At 62.5% G+C, this 24,151-nt stretch overlaps 4 protein-coding genes across 12 annotated transcripts in view; 3 read left to right on the top strand and 1 right to left on the bottom strand.

Annotated features, from left to right (window-relative positions):
- Positions 1-3,116, bottom strand: part of SIK3 (SIK family kinase 3) — a 70,151-nt gene extending 67,035 nt beyond the window's left edge. For 3 of the 5 annotated variants that reach the window (XM_071449708.1, XM_071449709.1, XM_071449713.1), the window contains exon 1: positions 2,840-3,116. In XM_071449708.1, the coding sequence (XP_071305809.1) occupies positions 2,840-3,034 (195 nt within the window). In that variant the 5' untranslated portion in view covers positions 3,035-3,116. The remainder of the gene's footprint in view (positions 1-2,839) is intronic. The other 2 variants (XM_071449711.1, XM_071449712.1) reach the window with 1 other exon arrangement.
- A 691-nt stretch (positions 3,117-3,807) lies between these two features.
- Positions 3,808-11,126, top strand: PAFAH1B2 (platelet activating factor acetylhydrolase 1b catalytic subunit 2). Its single transcript, XM_071449733.1, has 6 exons — positions 3,808-3,946; positions 4,994-5,081; positions 5,593-5,682; positions 6,491-6,607; positions 6,851-6,973; positions 7,533-11,126. The coding sequence occupies exons 1-6, from the start codon at positions 3,915-3,917 to the stop codon at positions 7,809-7,811; spliced, it is 729 nt and encodes a 242-aa protein (XP_071305834.1). The 5' UTR covers positions 3,808-3,914; the 3' UTR covers positions 7,812-11,126.
- A 1,357-nt stretch (positions 11,127-12,483) lies between these two features.
- On the top strand, positions 12,484-19,618 carry SIDT2 (SID1 transmembrane family member 2). 4 transcript variants are annotated; one of them, XM_071449717.1, is made up of 28 exons: positions 12,484-12,979; positions 13,150-13,271; positions 13,455-13,616; positions 13,725-13,770; positions 13,862-13,963; positions 14,041-14,124; positions 14,267-14,378; positions 14,468-14,533; positions 14,638-14,731; positions 14,860-14,915; positions 15,162-15,173; positions 15,312-15,383; positions 15,471-15,545; positions 15,725-15,787; positions 16,301-16,422; positions 16,493-16,566; positions 16,659-16,725; positions 16,861-16,934; positions 17,052-17,175; positions 17,274-17,391; positions 17,465-17,601; positions 17,679-17,787; positions 17,865-17,941; positions 18,043-18,089; positions 18,373-18,478; positions 18,575-18,685; positions 18,768-18,881; positions 18,964-19,618. In XM_071449717.1, exons 1-28 carry the CDS (start codon positions 12,773-12,775, stop codon positions 19,024-19,026), a joined length of 2,616 nt encoding a protein of 871 aa, XP_071305818.1. In that variant the 5' UTR covers positions 12,484-12,772; the 3' UTR covers positions 19,027-19,618. The 4 variants fall into 4 exon arrangements, with proteins under 4 accessions (XP_071305818.1, XP_071305815.1, XP_071305816.1 ...); XM_071449714.1 differs by lacking the exon at positions 15,725-15,787; XM_071449715.1 differs by lacking the exons at positions 15,162-15,173; positions 15,725-15,787.
- A 95-nt stretch (positions 19,619-19,713) lies between these two features.
- TAGLN (transgelin) lies at positions 19,714-23,827 on the top strand. 2 transcript variants are annotated; one of them, XM_071449735.1, is made up of 5 exons: positions 19,714-20,113; positions 22,381-22,579; positions 22,720-22,897; positions 22,984-23,086; positions 23,300-23,827. In XM_071449735.1, the coding sequence occupies exons 2-5, from the start codon at positions 22,400-22,402 to the stop codon at positions 23,439-23,441; spliced, it is 603 nt and encodes a 200-aa protein (XP_071305836.1). In that variant the 5' UTR covers positions 19,714-20,113; positions 22,381-22,399; the 3' UTR covers positions 23,442-23,827. The 2 variants fall into 2 exon arrangements, with proteins under 2 accessions (XP_071305836.1, XP_071305835.1); XM_071449734.1 differs by lacking the exon at positions 19,714-20,113 and adding an exon at positions 20,130-20,758.
- Positions 23,828-24,151: the final 324 nt, after the last annotated feature.

Genomic DNA, 24,151 nt, shown 5'->3' with positions numbered 1-24,151 from the left:
CTGCTCCTCTCTCTAAACAAATGCAGTGCTCAACTTCCCAAGGGCCAGGAAAATCTCAGTCCATTAAGATCAGGACCCAACTACCTCCACTTCTCTTTTTAGGGAAAAGGGGACACAAGCCAGGAATGCTCCAGCTGTTTATCTCGAGCTGTCATGTCAAAGTCCACTTGACCTGGTAAATGTCCGTCAGAAAGGAAAACAGGATCCAACACCCATCCACAGACCACCTCCAACGCCAGGCTCAGCAACGGACACCAGCCCACACCATCACTAGTTCCACCTTCTGGAAAAGGCCCCAGATCACGGGGTACATCATTTCCAAGCTCACACAGCCACTCAGAGCGGAATTCCGTCTGAGATGGTGCGGGAGCGCGGTTCCCGAGGAGGGGCCGTGACGAGCAAACCCGCTTTTCTCTAAGAGAATGTGACACGGGGTCAAGTTTGTGCAGGGATTTGGTGGCTATATTTGAGCTGCCCGGTTCTCTTACGCAGCTACTACTGGGAGAGCAGGATCACCTCAGGAAGGGGCTGCCAGCACAGGCAGCAACCGGGCTGCGCCTGCGTTTCGTGATCAAAGAATTCTTTCAGATGCCTAAATGGGACCATTTTGCCAAGGTTTCACTCGCTTCCAAGTTGTTTCCATTAAGTCAAAGTGTTAAAAGTGTAACTGTGATGAAGACAAGCTCGCAGTAGCATTATTTTGTATTTCTGCTGCCAGTCAAAAACGCTTCCCCATAAGGATTTGGCTTTTCCAATGCATTTACATCAACGCCTCCCCTCTAATCTCATGAGTCCCAGAGCCTGAACCAAGCAGCTCCTTTCTCCTTCCCCACTCCTCTCCCAGAGCCAACAGCAACAGCTCTATCAGTGAAGGAAAAGTACTGAGGCCACAGTGCTCAGGGTCTGCAAGCAGAATCCAATCCGTTCACTCGCACTCCTCTCCAGAGGCTGGGATTTGAAAGGAAACCTGACCTCGGACTTAAGAAAGCTTCCAGGTCAAGTTTCAGCTCCAAGCTATCCCAGCTCAGCCGAACAGATGGCAGTTGTTCCAGCACAGGTATTTCCCCAGGCTCGGGGAGCCCCCAGAGTTCAGAGGGACAGGGACTGGGTCTCCTCCATGCAGGGAAGGTGCTGCAGGTCAAAGCCGCTGCTCCAGAGTCCCCAGCACCTCACCATCCCACCAGAAAGCTGCTTCCTCAACTCCACAGCCCACCCTCGGTCATTCCAGGGCAGTAGGAATGAGTGTACACTGCTGCAAAGCAAAGCTTTCCAAGCTTAGTGTCCCCTTCCATCATGAAAGGCCAACATGCAAAATCCAGCCTTGGCCCTGTAAACCTGTAACACAATTTCCAGACAAAATGTGTGTGTGTACTCTGCCGTCCTTTGGACAAAATCAACTATTCCTGCACAAAAGATGGTCTCTGGTTTGGTGTTTTGCAAACTTCAGCGTCAGCACCACTGAGAAGAAACCTTGACCCAAGGAGGGAATCTGGAAACAGGAACAGGAAAGCAGCTTGGAGCTAGATCCCTCATTTTCCAGGAATGATCTCCAGAGGGGTCAGTGCCCTGCACTCGGAGCACCTGAACCCATCACCCTGTTACTCTCAGCAAGGTTCAGGTTCATCATGGGGAGAACAACAGCACAGAGCCTCAAGTGCAGGTTAAATTGTGGCATCGAGCACTTGCAGGCACAAAATAGCCGTCAGGGCAGGCAAATACAGCCCAGCTCTGAAAAGAACTGTCCAGGAGGTGTTATAACTGATGTTTAAATAGCCCCTGAAATTAATTTCATCTTATTATCCGGGCAAAGAGCCAGAGTTCCAACAAACCAAGGCGATGGCGGATTTCTCCTCCCGTTTCAAAACAATGCTGCTCCTGGAACTGACAGAGGGGAAAACCCCAGAAAGTGACAGAGGGACAACCCCAGAAAGTGACAGAGGCATAATCCCTGAAACTGATAGAGGGACAACCCCGGGAACTGACAGAGGGACAACCCCAGGAACTGACAGAGGGACAACCCTAGGAACTGACAGAGGGACAACCCTAGGAACTGACAAAGGGAAAATCCCGGGAACTGAGAGAGGAATAACCCCAGGAACTGACAGAGGAATAACCCCAGGAACTGACAGAGGGACAAGGCCAGCCAACACCATCCTCCCTCTGCAGCGCTTCCAGGAGCCAGCGCGGAGCCAAGAGCAGGGCAGGCGCAGGGCTTTGGTTCGGGCCTGTCTGCTGCCTGCCCGTGCCAGCCCCGCTCCTGCCGCAGCTCCGGGGCCACCCCGGGCTGGCACTGCTGCATGCAGCACCACGAGCCGTGCCCGGGAGCCCGGTGTCACCGGCACCACCGGGAGCACGGCGGCAACAGAGCGGCTCCTCACGGATCTCCTGCCGCGCTCCGGGGCTCGCCCGTGCCGGGATCCACCCGGATCTCCCGCCGTGTTCCGGGGCTCACCTGGCAGCGCGGCCGTACCTGGATCCACCTGGATCCGCCGCTCCCTCGGGAGGCCCTTCCTTCCTCGCGCTGCTCCCTGCGCTTTCCCACGGCCCGGAGGGCTCGGCCACGATCGATTCCCACCGTCTCGGTAAGAAACGACCTGTCCCCCACCTGCGCTCCGCGCCCCCCCGGCTCGCCGGGAGCATCCCCGGGTACCGCGGGAGCATCCCCCCGCTCCACCTCCACGTTATCCCGGAGCCACGGGACCCGCGGGGACACCCGTGTCACCCGTGACAGCGGCCCCGCTCCCCGGCAGCGCCCGCCCGGGGCAGGGGGGGCTCGGGGCCGCTCCCCGCTCGCTCCCCGCTCACCGGGCCGGCGCCGCGACCCCCGCGGGGGACTCACCTTGGCGCGGGTCACCAGGTGCGTGGCGAGCTTCACCACGGCGAAGTTGCCCTTGCCGATGGTGCGCTCGATCTCGTAGTAGCCGATGCGGGCGGGCCCGGGGGGCCGCGGGGGCGGCGGGGCCGGGGAGAGCCGGGGGGCCGCGGGGGGAGCCCCCGCTCCGCCGCCTCCTCCCGCCGCAGCCGCCGCCGCCATCTTGTCGCGCGGAGCGAACCCCCCCGCGGGGCTGCGGCACCGCGTGAGCTCATCCGCGGGGGGGCGCCGGGGGGCGGGCGGCTGCCATGGCGACGGGGGCGGCGCTCTAACGTCACCGCTCGCGTCACGGGCGCGCGGGCCGCGGAGGGCGCCCCCGCGCGGCGGACAGAGGGGAGAGCAAGGAGCGCGCTGCGGGTTTGGGGAGAAACCCGCGGAAAATGGGAAACTTGCCGCGCGTGACGTCACGCCATCAGGGACAGGCCCCCCTCCCCCGGTCACATACACCTGGGTCACGCGTCATCTCGGGAGGAGAATGACGTCATGGAGAGAGGCTGAGGTGGGCCGTGGGTGCTGCGATTTTGGGGAGAAACCAGTGAGATATGGGAGATGAGTCTGACGTCACGTTCCAGTGGGGATAGCTGAATGATGTCATGGTGAGACCGCCCCATCTGGTGCATCCCCGGGGCCAGGGAGCTGCTTGTGTTTTGGGGCAGAACCCACGGTAATTGGAAACTTGTTCTTGTGACATGACTCCTTGTAGGGACATCAGGGACCCCGCACATGCAGGGCAGAATGACGTCAGGGGCGTTAGAATTACGTCACGGCGAGGGGCGGGAGGTGCCGCGGTTTTAGGGTGAAACCCACGATAAACAGGAAGAGGATTCCTCGTGCCATCACTCCATCAGGGAGTGACTCCATCACCCCCCACCTGGGTGGCGCTTCGCCTCGGCGTGACGTCACGGGAGCGCCGCAGTGACGTCATGGCGGGGAGGGCGGGAGTTCCGCGGGCGCGGGGCGGAAGCGGCGGCAGGGGCGCGCGCGGGGAAGCGGAAGCGGAAGCGGCGCAGGCGCGGGGCCGAGCGGAGGGGACGCGCCCGCCATGGAGTCGCGGGGGAAGGAGCCGCAGCCGCCGTGAGTGCGGGGGCACCGCGGGGCGGGGCGGCGCCCGCCCGCCAGCACCGCCGGGGCGCGGGGACAGCGGGAGGAGGAAGGGGAGGGGGCCGTGGGGGGAACCCGCCCTGCTCAGCCCGGCCCAGCCCAGCCCAGCCCGGCCCGGCCCGGCCCGGCCCGCCGCGGGGGGCTGCGAGCGGCGGCCGCGGGAAGCATCGTCCCGCTGCTCTTCCCGCCGTAGATCCTCCGGGATGTGCGAGGATGATGAAGGGCTGGAGCATCTCTGTGATGGGGAGATGATGGGGAGCTGGGCCTGGCCAGTCCCGAGAAAGGAATCCCATCGATCCGCACAGATATCTCCAGGGAGCGCCACAGGATGGTTCCAGGCTCTCGTTAGTGATGCCCACCAGCAGGACAAGGAGCAGGGGCCATAAACTAAAATGCAAATTCCACCGCAACGTGGGGAGGAACTTCTTCCCCTGCGGGGCGGCAGAGCACTGGAACAGCTGCCCAGGAGATGGGGATCTCCCTCTCTGGACATTCCAACCCACCTGGATGCATTCCTGTGTCACCTGCTCCAGCTGGCCCTGCTTTGGCAGGGGGGCTGGACTGGGTGATCTCCAGAGACCCCTCCCGATCTGTAATGGTTCTGGGATCAATGGGATCAATCCCACCACGCTGCTCTGCTCCCAGAGCCAGATTATCCACCTGGACTGTGCAGCTCAGCAGCTGTAAGCTGGATCCCTGGGCACTAATAGGGACTTATCCTGGGAGTCTCAGCCGTTGTTGCTGAGCTGTTAAAGCTTCATGGCTCAGGTGTGGGGCTGCAGAGCATCCTTGGAGCTGGGCTTTGTTTTCTGTGCTGGGGCATCCATCGGGGCCTGGCTCCAGGGGAACGTGTGCTGCAGAGTCACTCTGGCATGGAGCAACATCCGTGTTGCTGTTCCCAGCCAGCTGCCAGCAGGCACAGGAGCAGGCAGGAGTTGTGTGCAGCAGATTCCTGCAGCCCTTTGCCAGCCCTGCTGCTGTGGGAGCTGCTGGAGCAGCTGTGAACTGTTCTTCCCACAGGAACAGGATGGGCATGGGGGACTCCAACCCGGCAGCAGTCCCACACGCCGCTGAGGACATTCAGGGAGATGACAGGTGGATGTCACAGGTAAGGCTGGCAGGGGATCCTCCTTATGGGGGGGTGTTGGGCCAGGCTACACTTGGGACCCCGAGATCACAACAGCCTGGAGCTGGCAGCTGTCACACCTGTGTCACACCTGTGTGTCCTGCCATGATGGGGCAAAGAGAGGATTGGAGCATTTTTCTGATGAGGAGTGACTGCAGGAGCTGAGCTGGGTTAGTCCTGAGAAGACTGACAGGGGATCCCATCAATCCACACAAAATCTCCAGAAGATGGGGCCTGACCCTGCTCAGTGATGCTCAGTGACAGGACAAGGAGCAATGGCTATGAACTAAACCACGCCACGTTCCATCCAACCCGGGATCCTCCCGGGGTTGTGGAGCTGGGGGCAGTGTCCAGCAGCTCAGGGGTTAATGCCAGCAGGGCTGCTGGAGGGCATGGCGGGGGGAACTGGCAGGGCAGCTGTCCCTGTGCTGCAGCAGGGGTGGATGCCCTGGGGCAGTGTCACCCGGAGCTCACCTTGTCCTCTCTTTGGCAGCACAATCGGTTTGTCCTGGACTGCAAGGACAAGGAGCCCGACGTGCTCTTCGTGGGGGACTCCATGGTGCAGTTGCTACAGCAGTACGAGGTAGGGAGGGGAGGGAGGCTGGGAGCAATTGGAGCATCTCTCTCCAACCCAGTGGCTGATCATGTGTATCACTGATGACTTCCACTGTTCCCGTTTTCACTGCCGTCTCCTGAGGCCCTCCTGCCCTGCTTCCTGAACTCCCCAGGGCCTGGACACTGCTTTACCTGGCTGCTTTTGCCTCCCTCTCTGAGGCCAGGACCGGCTGCCTGCATTTTGGCACACGTGCACAGCCCCACTGCTCTCAGATCTCAGCCTCCTGAGGGCCATGGAGTTCCCTGTGGCTGTACCTGGCATGGCCAGAACACACTTAGCACCCTGTAGAATTCAGGGTGCCAGGGGCATTGTTCCACTGGTTCCTCCCTAAAATTATTGAGGGAAAGAAGAGTTCTCTTCTGCTGTGGTGGCAGCTGAGCAGCTTTGTTCTGCAAGAGCTGCTTCCCTTTGTTCTAGTTTTGTTACCTGGGGAAGAGAAGGATTTAATCAGGTCATAGACTCCTTCTTCAAAGGCCCTGTGCTTAGGGACACCATGGTCTGCAGTAAATCAGCGCTCTGGGGCTCTGATGAGTGCAGCAAATCACTGCTCCAGAGATCTTTCCTTCCTTTGTGCCAGGTCTGAGAGCTTGAACCTCAGCAGCTCCATCTCTTCTGACTCGACATAAAGCCTCGTTCTTGTCTAAGTGCCCTTTGTGGAGAGAGTTTTCAGAGCAGGGCTCGTGCCTGCCCTCAGTGACCTCGAGGACCCCGTGTGGTGTCTCTGCCTCACAGGCAGGATGCTGCTCTGAAGCTGCATGTTGGTTTCTGCTTGCAGATCTGGCGAGAGCTCTTCTCACCGCTCCATGCACTGAATTTTGGGATTGGTGGAGACACCACGGGCCATGTTCTATGGAGACTGAAGAACGGTGAACTGGAGAACATTAAACCCAAGGTATGAGCTGCAGAGCTAGTGAGGGTATCCAGGTGTGCAGTGAAGGTCCCCTGCAGCTGCAGGCCTGGCACAAGTGCCATCCCTGAGGGCAGTGGGCAGTGCCAGCCCCAGGGCTGAACTCTTGAGCCTGACTCTCCCTGCAGCTCTCTGGCCACAGATGATGTTTATGCAGGGATTTCAGGGTCATCAGCCCTGTTACCACTTGCCTCTGGAAAAGCTGCAAACGTTTTTCTTTCCTTGCAGGTCATTGTTGTTTGGGTTGGAACAAATAACCACGAAAACACAGCAGAAGAAGTCGCAGGGGGAATTGAGGCCATCGTGCGCCTGATAAACACCCAGCAGCCACAGGCCAAAGTGATTGTGCTGGTACGTCCCTGCTCCTGGGCTGTGCCTCTGCCTTACTGGGAGTCACTGGGTGGTGCTGGGAGGGCAGTCCCCTGATCTGCCTTCTGCTTTGTGCCTCCCCTCACTGCCTTGGCATTGCAGGAGCCCTCCTTTGGCCATTCCAGAGCTGGGTGGACTCATTCCCAGTAACTATCCCACTTATTAATGTTAATGTTTCCCCTGTGAAGAGGAAAATAGGTGCCCAAATCCCAGTTGGCATTGGGAATCCTAGTTGGCTTCCTTGTCCTAAGGAAGTTGCCGCCTGTCTTGCTGAGGAGCTGGAAGTGTATGGAAAGAGCACAAGCTGATACATTTAAAAAATAAAAGAAAGCAGTTTCCCTGCCAGTCAGTGCTTGGAGCTCATCTGGCTCCTTCACTTGCATTTCACATTAGGCCTGAATGGACAAATTCCGATTGAAAGGATGATTTCCTCTTGTCACAGACATCCTAAGTCTTGACAGGCAGCCCGAATTGGAAGGGAAAGCAGGGCTCCTGGTGCCATCAGAGCATCAAAGCTCTTTTCTGCCTCCTCCCGTGCCAGGGCCTGCTACCTCGTGGAGAGAAGCCAAACCCGCTGCGGCAGAAGAACGCCAAGGTGAACCATCTGCTGAAAGCCTCTCTGCCCAAACTGCCCAACGTGCAGCTGCTGGACGTGGACGTGGGCTTCGTGCACTCGGATGGCACCATCTCCTACCACGACATGTTCGACTTCCTGCACCTGACGGGCGGGGGCTACGCCAAGGTCTGCAAGCCCCTCCACGAACTGATCATGCAGCTGCTGGAGGAGACCCCCGAGGAGAAACGAGCTGCCCTGGCCTGAGTCGCTGCTGTCAGCGTGGAGAGCATCATCCAGCCCATCAGATCAGTTCTGTCACTGGCACTACAGAATCCTTCTTTCTTAAAGCACTTTCCATTGTAGAATGTTACCGGATGTCCGTACCTAGTGTTTTGAGGGGGAAGGCTCATGTTTAACTGGTCTTGTACATACGAGGGCCGGCTGGGTTGGTTTTATTGCAGGAGGAAATTAGCTGAAGAAGAGTTTTACTTTTAAACCATTCCTCATTTGAAACGAGAACAGGACTGTCACTCTGTGCCCCTCTCATGTCTTGTTGCCCCGTGGTTGTCCTAGACCCCCTGTAGCCTGTCTGACAGCCCGCTCCTGGCTGCAGCCATCGTGCTCTGTGTATTTGCCTGGGAACAAGAATCACATTCCACTTGCAAAAGCCAGAACAGATGCATTTTTCCAAACTCGGTTCCACCTTTTAGGCGGTTTTGGGTTTATTTTGTTTGTTTGTTGTTTGTTTGTTTACTGAGGGGGGGTTAAATGACACGTGTTGCTTTCTCACTCCTTTCTGAAGCAGCTTGAAACTGGAATTCAGAAATTCAAAGAAGCAAACAGTTACCTGAACTCGTGTAACACTCCCCAGTGCTTGTCTTGTGCTCGTTTCCCCAGTCCTGCTAGCGGGGGCACCTTCCCTTCCTCCCACGCAGCCCTCCTGGGAATGCTCCCATTTGGGTGCTGCTGCTGGCCCCTGCTCCTGCTGCCTGTGATGTTGTTGCTGGCTTTTAGCAGTTGCTCAGTGTAGGATTTTAATGATCCAGTAATTGGCAGTCACTTCCTCACTCCTCTGGAACTGACAGACATCCCTCTGAGGTGCCCGGGCTCTTCGCAGTTTTTTTTCTATTTTTTTATTAAGTATGACTGTTACATCCTTTTTTTTCTAAAGCAAACCCACATGAAGAGCCCCTGGCTGCAAGGCCTAAATCACTCTGAAGCTTTACAGATCCCAAGGTGTATATTTCCTTATCACTACTGGTTTACTTGTATAAACATTTTATTTGAGCAACTACGGCCTCTTAGAGTAAAAAGTGGAGTTAAGGTGTAGCTTCTCCTGCTCTAGACACTGCTCCTCACCTCGAGCAAGGGAGCCAGAGGGGCAGGTGCCCTCCTAAAGGGCTGTGGCTCCGTGCGGTTTTGGTTTGGTTTGTAGTTCAGAGGGCTGGTTGTAGCAAAACAACTTTTCATTTCAAACTCAGAGCTTCTCTTCCAGAAAGAAGCGGTTTGGAGCCGAGAGGCAGAGCCCTAGATGAATTGATAACTTGCAAATAACCTATCTTAAACCAAGTCTGTTCCTCCCTGCTTTACCTGCTGGAGCTGGAGCTCAGTTGGTGCCATGCTGGGTTTGTGCTTCCTGTGGGTTGCCAGGCAGGTAATCCTGGGAGGAACAGAGAGCTTCACTCTGTGCTCCAAGGGAGGGGTTCAGGTGTCAGGTGGCTTTGCTGAAGCCCATAGGTACTGTACATAGTCTGTCTGCCCTTTGCTGTAGCCAAGGGCTGGTGTGTAACTCTGACCTAGCGTTGAGGAATCCCCTAACGTCCCACCTCATCCCCCTCCTCCTGTAGGATTGATCATAGCAGGATTCCTGCCTGGATTGCATGCATAGTGTGTGTTTTGTTTCCAGTATATGTGATCTACACACAGATGAAGGAAAGGTGAAGCATTCCCCTGGCCAGGATCAGACACAGGGAGCTGCAGAGTGCCATGGGAGAGGAGGGATCACATCCTACCCCCATGATCCAGACCAGGGGTGCTGCTCCCTGGAGCTCCACGGCCTTGCAGGGCAGGCTTTGAGAGAGCACTGCTCGTGTTTCCCATGAGCTTTGGCTGGAAATATTGGGGAAGGGCAAGTGGAAAATCAAATGTTAAAAGTACAGTGCAGTGGAGAGTTCTTGGGGAAGGGTTTATCCCATCCCCAGCCCCCTCAGGGAGCTGGGATAAAACCCTTCTTGCTCCCTGAGAGCTTTCCATCTCCAGGCTTGTGAGGAAAGGCCGTGGGCTAGTTTAATCTCTGCACCCCTGCTCCCTTCCCTCCCTGCTGCTGCTGCATTTGGCTGAAGCGATGCTAACCAGGAATGTACTCTGCAGTAAAGCTCTGACTCTGCTCAGCACCCTGTGCTCGCTGTGAGCCAGCCCCGTGGGCAGGGTGCCGAGTGGCCCGGGGAATTTGGCAGGCCCTGGCATCACCAGGGAGGCTCTGCTGGCTCTGCTTAGGCTTGGCTTGCTGAGGTGCCATGCTCTGTGCTGGTTCAGTGCTCTTGGCTCTGCTTGTTGCTGCCTGGCAGGAAACTGCCCTGCTCACCTGAGAGGTGTGGTGGGCAAGAGGGGCTCTGCCTCCTGCTCACCCCGTGCTGAAATCCGAGTGCCTCCTGTGAGAAAAATCCAGTTCCAGCTCTGGATGTCCCTCGGGACAGGGCTGGGCTGGAGCTGTGGCCTCTTCTGAGTGAGCATGTCCAGTTTTGTGTTTATGCAGCAGAGAGGAAAACAAACAAAAGATGTGAAATGACAGAGTCTTGTGAGGTGCCGGGGAGGGTGAGGCAGGAGCAGGGAGGCCCCCATACCTCCCCTTGCTGCCCACCCGCTGCCCTGAGCCTTCCCCGGGACACAACCTTTGTGATTCTGCTTTGGCAAAAATGCATCAGCTGGTAGAAGTCACTGTTAGTGCATATTTCAATATAAATGTCAATGTTTCACCCACTGTGTCGCAGCCTGTGTGTGTGTGTGTGTGCCCAGCCGTCTCCTGCCCTGTCCTGGTCACTCCTGGAGCTCTCCATGGGGCCGGGCAGGCGCTGCCAAAGCTCCCACTGCGGGTCCTCCCCGCCTCTGGGAGTTGTGCTCTGCCAGATCCTTGCTCCTCGTTTAATTCCTGCTTTCCCCACTCTGTTTGGGGCTGGTTTTGTCTGTTTTTCCTCCTTTCCCCGTGCAGATCTGGGTGCTGCACCCAAACCTGTGAGCACGGTGCTGCAGGTGAAGGGGACTGGTTTATTTTGGCCCTTGGCAGGACATCGGCCTGTGTTGGATTCCCGAGAGATCGATCTCAAATGGCCCTGGAACAAACAGGGACTGCACATCCCCACGCAATCCCACTCACAGCCATCCTGCAAGAGGCGACTCGAGTTCCACCAGGGCCGAGGAGTCGGCCGGAATTCTGCTTCTCTTCCCGCATGTCTGTCCCTGAGGTTGTCCCATCTGCCTCCAGCGCCACCACCTGCACCTGGAAACCATGGGCAGACTGTCCAAGCTGTGGGATCCTCAGGGACAGGAGGGCCCGGAGAAATAAAGTGCACAATAGCAGCAGAGCCTTGTCTCGTGGCGTTTGTCCCCTGGAGCAGAGCAGGAAGCTGGCAGCGGTCCTGGATGTCAGAGCCAGCCCAGGAAGTGGCTCTGAGTGAGGCGACACAGGGCTGAGCCCCTTCAGAGGGGGATTTTAAATCAAAACCCCCAGCTGCAGGCAAATAAAATGGGATAGGAAGGTCACAGAGCTGTTGGAGAGAGGCCTGGAAGCAGGAGGCTCAGCAACAGCTGGAACTGGGAGGTGTTTTGGGAGACACACCAAAAATGCACTGTGGCATCACTCCTGCTTCCCCCAAGCATGGGAAAACTCCCAAGTTACTTTGAATTATTCCATCTCTGGTGGTGAAGAGTGTAACAAACGGGAGAGGGTGCAGGAACCCCAGTAGGAATCCAGAGAGCAGCAGGAGAAAGGGATGGGGCAGAGCCACCCCTCCTCTGGCAGGATTCTTCCATGTCCTCGGGGACTTTAGGGGCAGGGAGGCCGGGCAAGGGGTTTAGGTGGGTGCCTGCAGTGCTGCACGGCACCGGGCTTCCCTCTTGGGCCAGGGGCTCCATATGGGGTCTCCTATGGAGCAGGGGCTATACAGGACAAGGCTGCCCTACAGCGTTCTGTATGGGGTAGGATCTGCCCTACAGACCAGGGCTTTTTCTGTGGGGTTCCACAGGGAACTGGGCTTCCTGTACAGGATCCCATATGGAGCAGGGACTCCCCTTTGGAGCCGGGGTCCTATATGGCCATGGGGCTCCCCTATACAGCAGGGCTGTCCCTATGTGATCCCATATGGAGCAGGGCTCCCTTATGGGCTATTTTATGGGACAGGGCCTGCCCCGTAGGTCAGGGCATCCCTTGTGTAGTTCCCTATGGAGCAAGGCTTCCCCCACGGGGTCGCGTACGGAGCTCAGTGCTCCAGGACGGGGGTGCCCGGCCGGGCTGGTGCCCCCAGCTCGGGCCGTTCCCCCTGGGCTCGGGTCGCTCCCCGTGCTCGGGCCGGTTCCCCGTGCTCGGGCCGGTCCCCCGGGCTCGGGCCGGTCCCTCGAGCTCGGGCCGGTTCCCCCGGCTCGGGTCGGTCCCCCCGGTTCGGGCCGGTCCCCCCGGTCCGGGCCGGTTCCCCCGGGCTCGGGCCGGTCCCCCCGGGCTCGGGCCGGTTCCCCCGGCTCGGGTCGGTCCCCCCGGGCTCGGGCCGGTTCCCCCGGTCCGGGCCGGTCCCCAAGGCTCGGGTCGTTCCCCCAGCTCGGGCCGTTCCCCCGGTCCGAGCCGGTCCCCAAGGCTCGGGTCGTTCCCCCAGCTCGGGCCGTTCCCCCGGTTCGGGCCGGTCCCCCCGCCCCGCCCGCCGCGTCACTTCCCCGGCCGGGCGCTCGGCGTGCGCCGGGGCTGACGTCACCGCCGGTCCGTGTTTACCGCGGTGCGGAACGGGAAGGGGACAGGGGACCGGCACCGGGATCGGCCCGGAGCGGCTCCGCGCCCCGGCACAGCCCCGCACCGCGCCCGGCACCGCTCCGGCCCGGCCATGGCGCAGCGCGCCCGGGCGCGCCCCGGCTGAGCGCCCCGTCCGTCCGTCCGTCCGTCCGTCCCGTCCCGTCCCGACCCGTCCCTTCCGTGCCGTCCGTGCCGTCCCGCCCCGCGGACCTTGGCCGGGGATGCTGGCGGGATGTCGGGCGCCGGGGCGGCCGTGCTGGCCTGGGCGCTGCTGGCCGGGGCGCTGCTGCCCCCGCCGCCCGTCCGGCCCCAGCCCCTGCCCCACGGGGACCGCGAAGTGCACGAGAAGGAAGCGCAGTTCAACACCACCTACAGCGACTGGGTGCACGCCAACCTGCTCAACATCTACGCCTTCAACCACAGCGTCCGCAGGAACAGGGTGAGCCGGGGTGGTCGCGTCCCCCGCGGGCTGACCGTGCCCGGGGCGGCTGCGGGGTGCGCCGGGCACGGCAGCCTCTGCCACGGCGGCCGAGCAAAGTCCAGCCCTCGCTTCGAGCCGCCGCGGCCCGACCTGCCCGGCCAACGCCTCAGCTGCCCCTGTCCCTGCAGACCGAGGGCGTGCGGGTGTCGGTCCATGTCCTCTCGGACCAGAAGGACCAGCCCGTCCTCTTCGTGGTGAGGCAGAAGGAGGCGGTGGTCTCCTTCCAGGTGCCGCTCATCCTCCGGGGCCTGTGAGTACCAGGGGGCGGGCAGGGACTCCTCCTTTCCCCGCAGGACTTCCCCAGGCTGGGATGCCCCACGCAGGAGTTCCCCAGGCTGGGATGCCCCACGCAGGAGCTCCCCAGGCTGGGATGCCCCACGCAGGGGTCCCTGGGAGGGCAGGCTGGGCACACACCTGGGCTCTCCCTGCCCAGGTACCAGCGGAAATACGCGTACCAGGAGGTGAGCCGCACGCTCTGCCAGCCACAGACCAAGGCTGAGGTGGAGACCCAGCACTTCTACGTGGATGTCTCCACGCTCTCCCTCAACACCTCCTACCAGCTGCGGGTCACCCGCGTGGAGAACTTTGTGCTGCGGTGAGGGGAGCCCTGCGCCCTGGTCCCCTTCCCTGCCTGCTGCCTGTAGGGGCTGCAGGGACTGTGGGCTCTCCTCTCCACCCATCACCTCTCCCGTGCTCTCTGCAGGACCAATGAAAGGTTCAGCTTCAATGCCACGGCCGCCCAGCCGCAGGTGAGGCAGCCAGCACGGCGTGGCACAGGGGGTCTGCACCCAGGAGGGGAGCGTGGCCACCATGGCAGCAATGGGCCCTTTCTCCCCACAGTACTTCAAGTACGAGTTCCCCGAGGAAGTGGACTCGGTGATCGTGAAGGTGACCTCAGCCATGGCCTTCCCCTGCTCCGTCATCTCCATCCAGGACATCTTGGTAGGTCTGGGCAGTGGGTCTCCTCTCTGGCTGACCTGGGGTGCCCAGGGGGGCTGACGGCCCCTCTGCCCCCGCAGTGCCCTGTCTACGACCTGGACAACAACGTGGCCTTCATCGGGATGTACCAGACCATGACGAAGAAGGCGGCCATCACGGTGCAGGTGGGCACAGGGCTATGCCACAGGGCTGAGCTGTGCCTGGGCCCTGCCTGGTGCTGCCAGAGCCCACAAAAGACGTCCCTGGGATAACCTCTGGCGTGGGAGATCCCCTGCTGGGCTCTGCTGACCCCATCTCTTGCTGCAGAAGAAGGATTTCCCCAGCCATAGCTTCTACGTGGTGGTAGTGGTGAAGACGGAGGACGAGGCGTGCGGGGGGGCTCTGCCCTACTACCCCCTGTCCAAGAACGCCTCTCCAGGTTTGCAGTGGGGCTGCCACCGTGGGCTGTGTGTGGGGACAAGCTGGGGACAGGGCAGAGAGCTGAGCCCTGTCCCTGCCTTCTTCCAGATGAGCCTGTGGATCAGCACAACCGGCAGAAGAGACTGGAGGTGATGGTGTCACCCGCTATCACCTGTGAGTCTGGGAGGGGCTGGGGGGGCTGGGGGTGCTCTGTGGGGACCCATGGCAGCGCCCCTGAGGTGCCACCCCTGCTGAGGGCCTGTCCTGGCTCTGCACAGCCGAGGCCTACGTGCGCAGTGTGCTCTTCTGCCTCGGCATCTTCCTCTCCTTCTACATCCTCACGCTGCTCATCGCCTGCTGGGAGAGCTGCCGGTGAGTGCTGGGTGTCACTGCCCTTGTGGGTGCTGAGCCCGTGGGCACAGCCCTGCTGGGGACCCTGGGGCCGTGTCCCCTCACCCCAGCAGTGTCACAGACGGGCTGAGAGCCACTTCCCTCGGCAGGCAGCACAAGAGGAAGGGGCTCCTGGCAGCCATGGATTCGCCCAGCCTGGACACAGGTGAGGACTGGAGGCAGCAGCCAGCAGCATGGAGGGCTCTGCCTGGGGAATTCCTCATTGTTCTGCCCTCTTGAGCCTGTGGCAAAGCCTCTGCCTCTGCAGGAGTATCCCCCTGAGTCCCTGGGGGTAAATCCCAGTGTCAGGGGGACAGGGAGGTCCCTGCTGTGGGGCTGGCAGGGCTGTGCTGGGGCTGTGCATCTCACCAGGTCTATCTCTTTCTTCTCGTGGCTTTCCGGGGACTCCCAGCATCACTCCTGGGTAGGTGCCAGCTCTGTCCCAGCTCTGAGCTCACTCCCTGCCAGGGCAGGGGTGGTGGGAGCTGCTGTGTGCCCAATGGCCTTGCAGCCCTGGGTGAGGGGTGCCACAGAGGGTGACAGGGACCCTCCTGTCCCACAGGTCACTCCCGCACCATCCCCGACTCCTTCCTGAACCACGGCCCCTACGACAGCTACGGTTATGGCTCCTTCGGTGAGTGCCACACACTGTCCCCTGTCCCTCAGCCCTGCCCATGGGCTGTGCCCAGCCTCTGCCTGTCCTTTGTCCTTGTCCTTGCAGGGAACGGCTCCTCCAGCAGCACCGAGGGCATCACAGACAGCCTGGGCTCAGCAGAAGTCTCCTACAGTTACGTGGGTGAGTTGTGTGGCCGCAGCCCTGCGGAGCCTCGTGCCCGCTGGCATCCTGGCTCTGTCCCCTCCATCTCTGGGAAGGGTCCTGAGGCTGCTGGCCCCTCGGTGCAGCCCCCAGCGGGGTTTCCATGTGTGACACACCTCAGGGAGCTCTGCTTCAGTAACTCTGGCTTTCCTTTGAAGGGCAGGAGCAGTTCAAGCGGCGCACGCCCTCCGCCCCGACGAGGCCACTGAGCATTCCCATGGGTAGATGCTGGTACTGGGCAGGGTCGGGCCAATGAAGGCGAAATCTGCCCAGCCCCAGGCTGTGCCCAGGGCACAGAACCCCCGCTCCCCTCCCTCAGAGCAAGGACAGCACCTGTGGGGCTGCAGAGCCCCTGGCCCTCGGTGTTCCCCAGCGTGGCAGAGCCCCGGGGAACAGATATGGGGCAATGCTTGCCCATGTGGGCACAGCCACCAGCTGTCCCCAGGGCAGGGCTGTAGGGAGCTGAAACCTGTCCCCAGTGTGAGTTGGCAGGGAGGCAGCCCAGTGGTTAATTGGGTCTGATTGGGGTTCTGAGGGGTGGGCACCAAGGCGGGCTGGCCCTGGGGCCCTGCTGATGGCCCTGGGGCCCTGCTGATGGCCCTGGGATCTGCTGATGGCCCTGGGGCCCTGCTGATGGACCCGGGGCCCTGCTGATGGCCCTGGGGCCCTGCTGATGGCCCTGGGGCTCTGCTGATGGCCCTGGGGCCCTGCTGATGGCCCCGGCCTGGCCGCAGGGGAGCGGTCACTGGAGAATGTCGCCAGTCGGCCGCGCCTGGACTCGCTCAGCTCCGTGGAGGAGGATGACTACGACACGCTGGCCGACATCGACTATGACAAGAACGTCATCCGCACCAAGGTGCGTGTCCCCCCCAGCCCCAGCGTGCCCCTGCTGGCCAGGCAGGCCCCTGACCCCCCTCTCCTTCCAGCAATACCTGTGCGTGGCCGACCTGGCGCGCAAGGACAAGCGGGTGCTGCGGAAGAAGTACCAGATTTATTTCTGGTGAGTGGGAGGCAGTGGGGAGGGGGGCACCCAGCAGTGTCCCAGCCTGGGGTGCACAGCAGGGCCCCCCTGACAGCCCCACCCTCTCCCAGGAACATCGCCACCATCGCTGTCTTCTACGCCCTGCCCGTCATCCAGCTCGTCATCACCTACCAGACGGTGAGTGTGGCCAGGGCAGCGGGGAGGGGCTCCTCTCTGGGAGCTCTGGGGGCTGCAGTCCCAAACCGAGCTCCCCAGCATGGTGGGGACATCCCTGGGAGCCCCCTGTGTCCCTCACCCTGCTCGTGCCCACAGGTGGTGAATGTCACTGGCAACCAGGACATCTGCTACTACAACTTCCTGTGCGCCCACCCGCTGGGGAACCTCAGGTGGGCTGGGGGCTGGTGGAGGGTGCTGGGGGTCCCCTGTGCCCAGGGCTGGGCTGCAGCAGGACCCCAGGGAGGGAGGGGGTTCACAGCACCCACGCTGGGACCGGCTCCTCGCAGCGCCTTCAACAACATCCTCAGCAACCTGGGCTACGTGCTGCTGGGTCTGCTCTTCCTGCTGATCATCCTGCAGCGCGAGATCAACTACAACCGCGCGCTGCTGCGCAACGACACCCACGCTCTGGTGAGGGACGGGGCTGCCTGGGGGGCTCCAGCTGCCTGGGGGGGCTCAGCCTCCCGGGACCCTCCACTTCCCCTCCCTGCCTCTCCTCTGCCCCGCAGGAGTGCGGCATCCCCAAGCACTTCGGGCTCTTCTACGCCATGGGCACCGCGCTCATGATGGAGGGGCTGCTCAGCGCCTGCTACCATGTCTGCCCCAACTACACCAACTTCCAGTTCGGTGAGTGCCCCCCCTGGTCCCCTCTACCCACAGCAGGGCCACCCACACCCCTCTCACCACTGTGCCCCCCTAGACACCTCCTTCATGTACATGATTGCGGGGCTCTGCATGCTGAAGCTCTACCAGAAGCGTCACCCGGACATCAACGCCAGCGCCTACAGCGCCTACGCCTGCCTGGCCCTCGTCATCTTCTTCTCCGTGGTGGGCGTGGTGAGTGTGGTGGGCACTGAGGGAGGGGGGCTGGCTGCCCCCAGGGCTCACTGCCCGCCCCCCTGCTCGCCCTGCAGGTCTTTGGGAAGGGGAACACGGCCTTCTGGATCGTCTTCTCCGTCATCCACATCGTGGCCACGCTGCTGCTGAGCACCCAGCTGTACTACATGGGGCGCTGGAAGCTGGGTGAGGAGGGGCACCGGGAGCGAGGTGGGAGGGGACAGTGTGGTGGCCCCCCTGTGTCACCTCCCCTGTCCCCACAGACTCGGGCATCCTGCGCAGGATCCTGCACGTGCTGTACACGGACTGCGTGCGGCAGTGCAGCGGGCCCATGTACGTGGTGAGTGCTGGCACGGGGCCCCTGGCTCTGCAGAGACCGTCCCTGGCAGCCCCCCCAGAGCAGCTTCCCCCAGCCCCTCACAGCCCCCTCCTCTTCTGCAGGACCGAATGGTGCTCCTGGTCATGGGGAACATCATCAACTGGTCACTGTGAGTGCAGAGCTGGGCCCGTGGCAGATCCCACCCTGCTTCTCCCCATCCCTGCTGCCCCCACCTCTCTCCTGTGGCACTGCCATCCCTCCATGGAGCTGGGCTGGGGACTGGCAGCTCATGGCAGCTGTGAGCCCAGCATGACAGGTCCCCCTGCAGCTGTGGCACCCCGGAGTCCCTACGTGCTGCCTGATCTCCTGGGGGCTGCAGACATGCTTTGGGGACAGTGGGCATGGCAGGGGGACCCCCAGGCTGACCCCATTGCCTGTCCCTGCCTCCCCAGCGCTGCCTACGGCCTCATTGTCCGCCCCAATGATTTTGCTTCCTACCTGCTGGCCATCGGCATCTGCAACCTCCTCCTCTACTTTGCCTTCTACATTATCATGAAGGTGGGAGTTGAGCCCTGGGCCCCATGGGCAGGGCAGGGCAGGGGTGGGCACTGCTGCCAGCTCCTGCCCACACGGTGACCCCGGCCTCTCCCGCAGCTCCGCAGTGGCGAGCGCATCAAGCTCATCCCCCTGCTCTGCATCATCAGCACCTCCGTGGTCTGGGGCTTCGCCCTCTTCTTCTTCTTCCAGGGGCTCAGCACCTGGCAGGTGAGCAGGAGGGTGGCACGGGTGGCGGGGTGGGCAGGGTGGCCATGGGCAGGAGCAGTGACGCTGGCCCTGTGCCCGGCAGAAAACACCAGCTGAATCCCGGGAGCACAACCGTGACTGCATCCTGCTCGACTTCTTTGACGACCATGACATCTGGCATTTCCTCTCCTCCATCGCCATGTTCGGCTCCTTCCTGGTAGGTGCTGGTTCCACCAGCACGGCAGCCGCTGTCCCCAGGTCACCAGTGCCCCGCTCCCCTCACTGCCCTCGCCCCACAGGTGCTGCTGACGCTGGACGATGACCTGGACTGTGTCCAGCGGGACAAGATCTACGTCTTCTAGGAGCCTGCAGCCACCCGCTGCCCTGGGACCGTGCCAAACGCCCGGCTGCAGCCCCGGGAGGGGCACCCGCCCCTGGGGAGGGATGTCTGCGCTGCAGGTCCTGCCAGCCACTCTGTCCCCCTCCCCACACAGCCCTGGGGTCCTGGTTTGCCTCCTCCCCGACAGCCGGGTCCCTCCAGGCACTTCGTGCCCATCCCTGGGCCCGTCACAGCCAAAAATGGGGCCGGGGGGCCACCAGAGCATCCGTCCTCTGTGGCAAGTGACACTGGAAAAGTGCTGCTGCTGCTGCTGCTCCGTGTCCGTGTGCCCGTGGGCACAGGGGGGATTGGGGCGAGCGCCGTGCCAGCAGCCCCGTGGCCCCCCGAGCACGTGGGTGTGGGTCTCTCTTCAGTGCCTGAGTCGAGTGGGTGGGAGGGGGGGTGCGTGGGGCCAGCACGGTGGTGGCAGTGGCCGGAGAGGCCCCACTTGTGTCTCCTCCAGGAGTGTCCCAGGAGGGGTGGCCACAGTGGGTCCCCATCACTGCCCACCGAGGTGCCGCACTCCCCGCGGGGATCTGCTGGGAAGGGACTCGCATTAAAGTGTCTGCACTTTGCCCGTGCCTCTGCTGCCTGCCAGGGGTCCCTTCTCCCCACAGGGTTTTGGGAGGGGGGAGATGCTGCAGGGGCTGGGAAATGCTGCCCTGCAGAGCGCATGTGGGGAGGGTGGGGTTATCCAAATAGCTAAGGTTAAAAAGCAACTGAGCTGTCACGAGCCCAAGATGCCAATAAGGCCTTCACATCAAAGAAGATCTTAGAACAATGATTAATTGGACTCCATGAAAGCCAGGGCCCAAGCTGGGATTAGATACCCCACTATGCCTGGCCCTCAATCTTGATGCTTACCCCTGCTAAAGGCATCCACCCAAGAACTATGAGCACCAATGCCTAAAACTCTTAAGGACTTGGTGGTGCCCAAACCCACCTAGAGGAGCCTGTTCTGTAATTGATGATCCACAATATACCTGACCATTCCAAAACAGCCTCCAAACCGCCGTTGCCAGCCCACCTCCCCTGGCCTGTGGGCCACAAGGGGACTGGCAGCCCCACAGGTGGGTAAGGGATGCCCGGGCAGCTGGGGCATCCTCGCAGCGCGGTGCCAGCTCTGCTGCGTGCCCCGCTGTGCCCTGACCCGCTCCAGCTGGTGCCCGCGGGCAGAGGGAATCCCGGCATCTGCGTGCGGGCTGCCCAGGCGCGGTGCCCGCGGGATGCCGCGGCCTCGCCGCCGGTCCCGGCAGCCCCGGGCGGACCCCGTGGGTGTCACCCGTGCCCCCGCAGCGTCCCCGCGGGGGGGACCCTGCGCGGCCGGTGGTGAGCACACGGGAAAACCAGCCATGAAGTCAGAGCAGGAGCCCTCGGCGCTGCCGCCTGGCTATAAAAGGATTTACTCCATCAGCCCCCGGCCCGGTTCCGCCCTGGCCCCGGCCGCGCTGGGGCGGAGGCACGCGGGGAATGCTCCAGCGCGGGCTTTCGTCGCTGGTTTTTCGGAGTCTTTCCCCAAATATGGTGCCTGGGATGGAGTCACGGAGCGCTGCGGGGCCGGGCGCCCCGGGAGGGAGGGTTTGGGGGGGGCCGGGCTCCGCGCCCCGCTGACATCACCGTCCCGCCGCCCGCCTTTTAGCACAAGGTCGGGGTCCCCGCGGGGCAGTGCGCTGGTCCCTCGCCGAGCATCGCCCTCGCTCCGTCCGCAGCCGCTTGTAAGTCCTGCCGCGGGGGAGGGGGGCGGCGGGGAGGGTCCCCGGGGTGGGAACGCCAGCCCCCGGCACGGGGGTGCTGCTCCCGGGATGGGGACCCTGTACCTGGGACAGGCACCGCTCCCGGGACTGCGATTTGCGGCTCCCTGGGTGCCGCGGATTCCGCTCCTCCGGGATGGGGATGCGGCTCCCCGGGATGGGGATGCGGCTCTCCGGGATGGGGATGCGGCTCCCCGGGATGGGGATGCGGCTCCCCGGGATGGGGATGCGGCTCCCCGGGATGGGGATGCGGCTCTCCGGGATGGGGATGAGGCTCCCCGGAGGAGGGTCGGGCTCCCCCGCTCGGGCTGGGGTCACTGCCGAGGTTCTGTCCTGCTGCTCCCCTCAGGACCGCGTTCCCGTCAGGGCTGGCAGCTGCGGGTCCCCGCGGTGGGGCCGTGCGGGGCTCAGGGCAGCGATGGAGGGGCAGCTCCAGCCCCCAGTGCCCGTTTCTGCCCTGTGCTCGGAGATGGGGACGGGGCTGGCGGGCCCGGGGACAGGCAGCGCCGTGTGGCCGAGGGAGCCGTGGGTGACCCCTCCGAGCCAGGTGGGGCCAGGGCACGGAGTGGGATTGCTGGGGCATCTGTAGCATCACGGGATGTGCCCATGATGGGGTCTGGGCACGCGCTGCCCGTAGGGCTCGTGGGGTATCACCACATTAATCACGGGGCTCGGGGGGCACCCCTGCATTGCTGGCAGCAAGCAGGGTCGTGTCCTCTCCTGCACTGAGCTGTGCCAGCTCTCAGCCCAGCCCGCCGGAGCCGGGGTGCCCCGTGGTCAGGAGGAGCCCACTGGAGGCCGGTGTGGATCTGGGACATCCACACTGCTCCTGGAGGCACCCGGAGGCTCCCAGCCAAGCAAGGAGCTGGGCAGGAGGGAGCGATGCCAGCTCCACCAAAGGCTTGGCTGCCACTCCCAGAGCCTCTCCCTGCTGGCATCTTCCCTGGCATCCTCCCTGGCACCCTTGGGGCCTGCCTGCAGCCGGCTACCTGCCATCACTGCCCGCAGCATGTCCTTACAAGGGCACGGGCACGGCTCCCGCTGCTCCCGCCTCACCCGTGCTCCTCCCCAGCTCCTGGACCTGCCGTGCCAAGGCCATCCCACGGCCACCCTGCTGTGCCACGGCCACCCTGCTGTGCCAAGGCCATCCCACGGCCACCCTGCTGTGCCACGGCCACCCTGCCGTGCCAAGGCCATCCCATGGCCACTCTGCTGTGCCATGGCCACCCTACTGTGCCACAGCCAGCCAGCCTTGATGTGGTCACCCTGCCCTCTGGATCCTGGCATGGGTCACAGCAGGGACATCCATGCCAACCAAGGGCTGGCAAGGGACAGGGATGAGGATGCTCCTGTGCACAGTCTGAGCTGGGGATGAGGCATCTCTGCCAGGACACCAACCGTCTGTCTGGGCAGATTTTGATGGTGGTGAATTTTCCTCCAAACACACCTGGATGGAGCTGAAGGGCAAGGGAAGAGTTGGAAGGGCTTGTCCCCACTGCAGCAGGCAGATGACACCATGGTGTCTGCGGGGTCCCTGGAGAGGAGACAGCATCTCCACAGCTTGACTGTCCCTGTCGTGCCACCAGGTCTCCCAGCACCGCAGCCATGGCAAACAAAGGGCCAGCCTATGGCATGAGCAGGGACGTGCAGTCCAAAATCGAGAAGAAGTACGATGACGAGCTGGAGGACCGGCTGGTGGAGTGGATCGTGGCGCAGTGCGGGGCTGCCGTGGGGCGCCCCGAGCGGGGCCGCCTGGGCTTCCAGGTCTGGCTGAAGAACGGCATTGTAAGTGGGGCTGGGGCTGGGCAGCCGTGGGGAGCTCTGAGGGCAGCATGGGGGGCTCCATGGGCAGCACAGGGAGCTCTGAGGGCAGCACAGGGAGCTCTGAGGGCAGTGCAGCAAGCCCAGGCTCCCCTCTGTGGCAGGTGCTCAGCAGGCTGGTGAACAGCCTCTACCCCGACGGCTCCAAGCCCGTCAAGATCCCCGACGCGCCGCCCACCATGGTCTTCAAGCAGATGGAACAGATTGCCCAGTTCCTGAAGGCGGCTGAGGACTACGGCGTGGTCAAGACAGACATCTTCCAGACCGTGGACCTGTTTGAAGGTGCGGGAGGGGGGCAGGCGGGGCTGGGGGTCCCAGGGGGTCCCTCTGTGCTGTGCCCATCCTCATGCCCCTCTCTCCCTGGGCAGCCAAGGACATGGCAGCGGTGCAGAGGACGCTGATGGCCCTGGGCAGCCTGGCAGTCACCAAGAACGACGGGAACTACCACGGGGACCCCAACTGGTTCATGAAGTAAGTGCGGGAGTGCAGAGCTGGGCATGGGGACTGCCTTGTCCTGTGGCTGCTCAGAGCCGGCTCTGCTGTGCCTGGAAGCGCGTGGAGCTGGGATGCCAGACCTTCAGCTGGGGAGGGAGGGAGGGTGGCTGGGACATTCCTGGCGATCGGGGGGTGCTCCCGAGCAGCCGGGGGTGCGGGTGCCCCACGGCCTCCCCCTGTGCCCCGCAGGAAAGCTCAGGAGCACAAGCGGGAGTTCACCGAGAGCCAGCTGAAGGAGGGCAAGAACATCATCGGGCTACAGATGGGCACCAACAAGGGAGCGTCACAGGCGGGCATGAGCTACGGCCGGCCCCGGCAGATCATCAGCTAGGCACTGCCGCGCCGCCCCCAGCCCTCCCCAGCCGGGACCGCCGTCTCCGCTCCCCCGGCCCAGCGCCGCCGCCCATCCATTGGTATTTATTGAGGAGCATCCGCCCGCCAGCCCCATCGCCCCATCGCCAGCGGCCGCACGAGCCCCGCCGCAGCCCCCGGCCCGGGGCCGTGCCCCCAGCGCCGAGCCCCGGGCAGCCCCCGCAGCCCCCGGCCTCGCACCCCCGCCGCCAGCCGGAACCCTCGGGTGGGACCCGGGAGCACCGCCCGCCCTGCCCGCACCAGCCCCGCGCCACCGCCGCAGAGATCCCTGCAACGGGGAGAAGAGAGAATTGGCCTCGGTTTTGTACTTCGTTTTTGTCAAAATTAAAGGGTTATATTCATCGAGCGTGGCCTGGTGAGCTTTCCTGCCACCCGCCCTGCTGGTGGCGCCTGGAGAGACCAAGTCCTTCTCCCTAAAAGGGAGCTGCTCCTTCTGCCACCTCCAAACCCGGGAAAAGCTTGGATTTTCCCTACCTGGCTTGGAAAACTCTGCCCTCTCCCCGCTGAACCATGACAGCCGCTTTTATCCTGTTCCTGCCAATGCTCTGGCCCAGCCCTTGCCTCCCCCTGCCTGGAGCAGCCCCTTTTCCCCCAGGGCACAGAGGGCTCTCAGCCCCCCCAGATGCAGCACCCCAGCACTGGGTCTGGCCCCGGGGCTGGGAGCTGCTC

Source organism: Agelaius tricolor, unplaced genomic scaffold, assembly GCF_023055355.1.
Source record: "Agelaius tricolor isolate 1412-34295 unplaced genomic scaffold, bAgeTri1.0.p SCAF_29, whole genome shotgun sequence".
NCBI classification, from domain to species: domain Eukaryota; kingdom Metazoa; phylum Chordata; class Aves; order Passeriformes; family Icteridae; genus Agelaius; species Agelaius tricolor.
This window is presented reverse-complemented; position numbering and strand designations above follow the sequence as displayed.

What these genes read in the sequence shown, in the direction of transcription:
- PAFAH1B2 (XM_071449733.1), top strand. Translation starts at nt 3,915, where the DNA reads ATGGAGTCGCGGGGGAAGGAGCCGCAGCCGCC. An exon ending in AGTTGCTACAGCAGTACGAG is followed by an intron (nt 5,683 to 6,490) that starts GTAGGGAGGGGA and finishes TTCTGCTTGCAG; the next exon opens with ATCTGGCGAGAGCTCTTCTC. An exon ending in AGGCCAAAGTGATTGTGCTG is followed by an intron (nt 6,974 to 7,532) that starts GTACGTCCCTGC and finishes CTCCCGTGCCAG; the next exon opens with GGCCTGCTACCTCGTGGAGA.
- SIDT2 (XM_071449717.1), top strand. Translation starts at nt 12,773, where the DNA reads ATGTCGGGCGCCGGGGCGGCCGTGCTGGCCTGGGCGCTGCTGGCCGGG. An exon ending in GCCACTGAGCATTCCCATGG is followed by an intron (nt 15,788 to 16,300) that starts GTAGATGCTGGT and finishes GCCTGGCCGCAG; the next exon opens with GGGAGCGGTCACTGGAGAAT. An exon ending in AGAACGTCATCCGCACCAAG is followed by an intron (nt 16,423 to 16,492) that starts GTGCGTGTCCCC and finishes CTCTCCTTCCAG; the next exon opens with CAATACCTGTGCGTGGCCGA.
- TAGLN (XM_071449735.1), top strand. Translation starts at nt 22,400, where the DNA reads ATGGCAAACAAAGGGCCAGCCTATGGCATGAGCAGGGACGTGCAGTCC. An exon ending in GACCGTGGACCTGTTTGAAG is followed by an intron (nt 22,898 to 22,983) that starts GTGCGGGAGGGG and finishes CTCCCTGGGCAG; the next exon opens with CCAAGGACATGGCAGCGGTG. An exon ending in GACCCCAACTGGTTCATGAA is followed by an intron (nt 23,087 to 23,299) that starts GTAAGTGCGGGA and finishes TGTGCCCCGCAG; the next exon opens with GAAAGCTCAGGAGCACAAGC.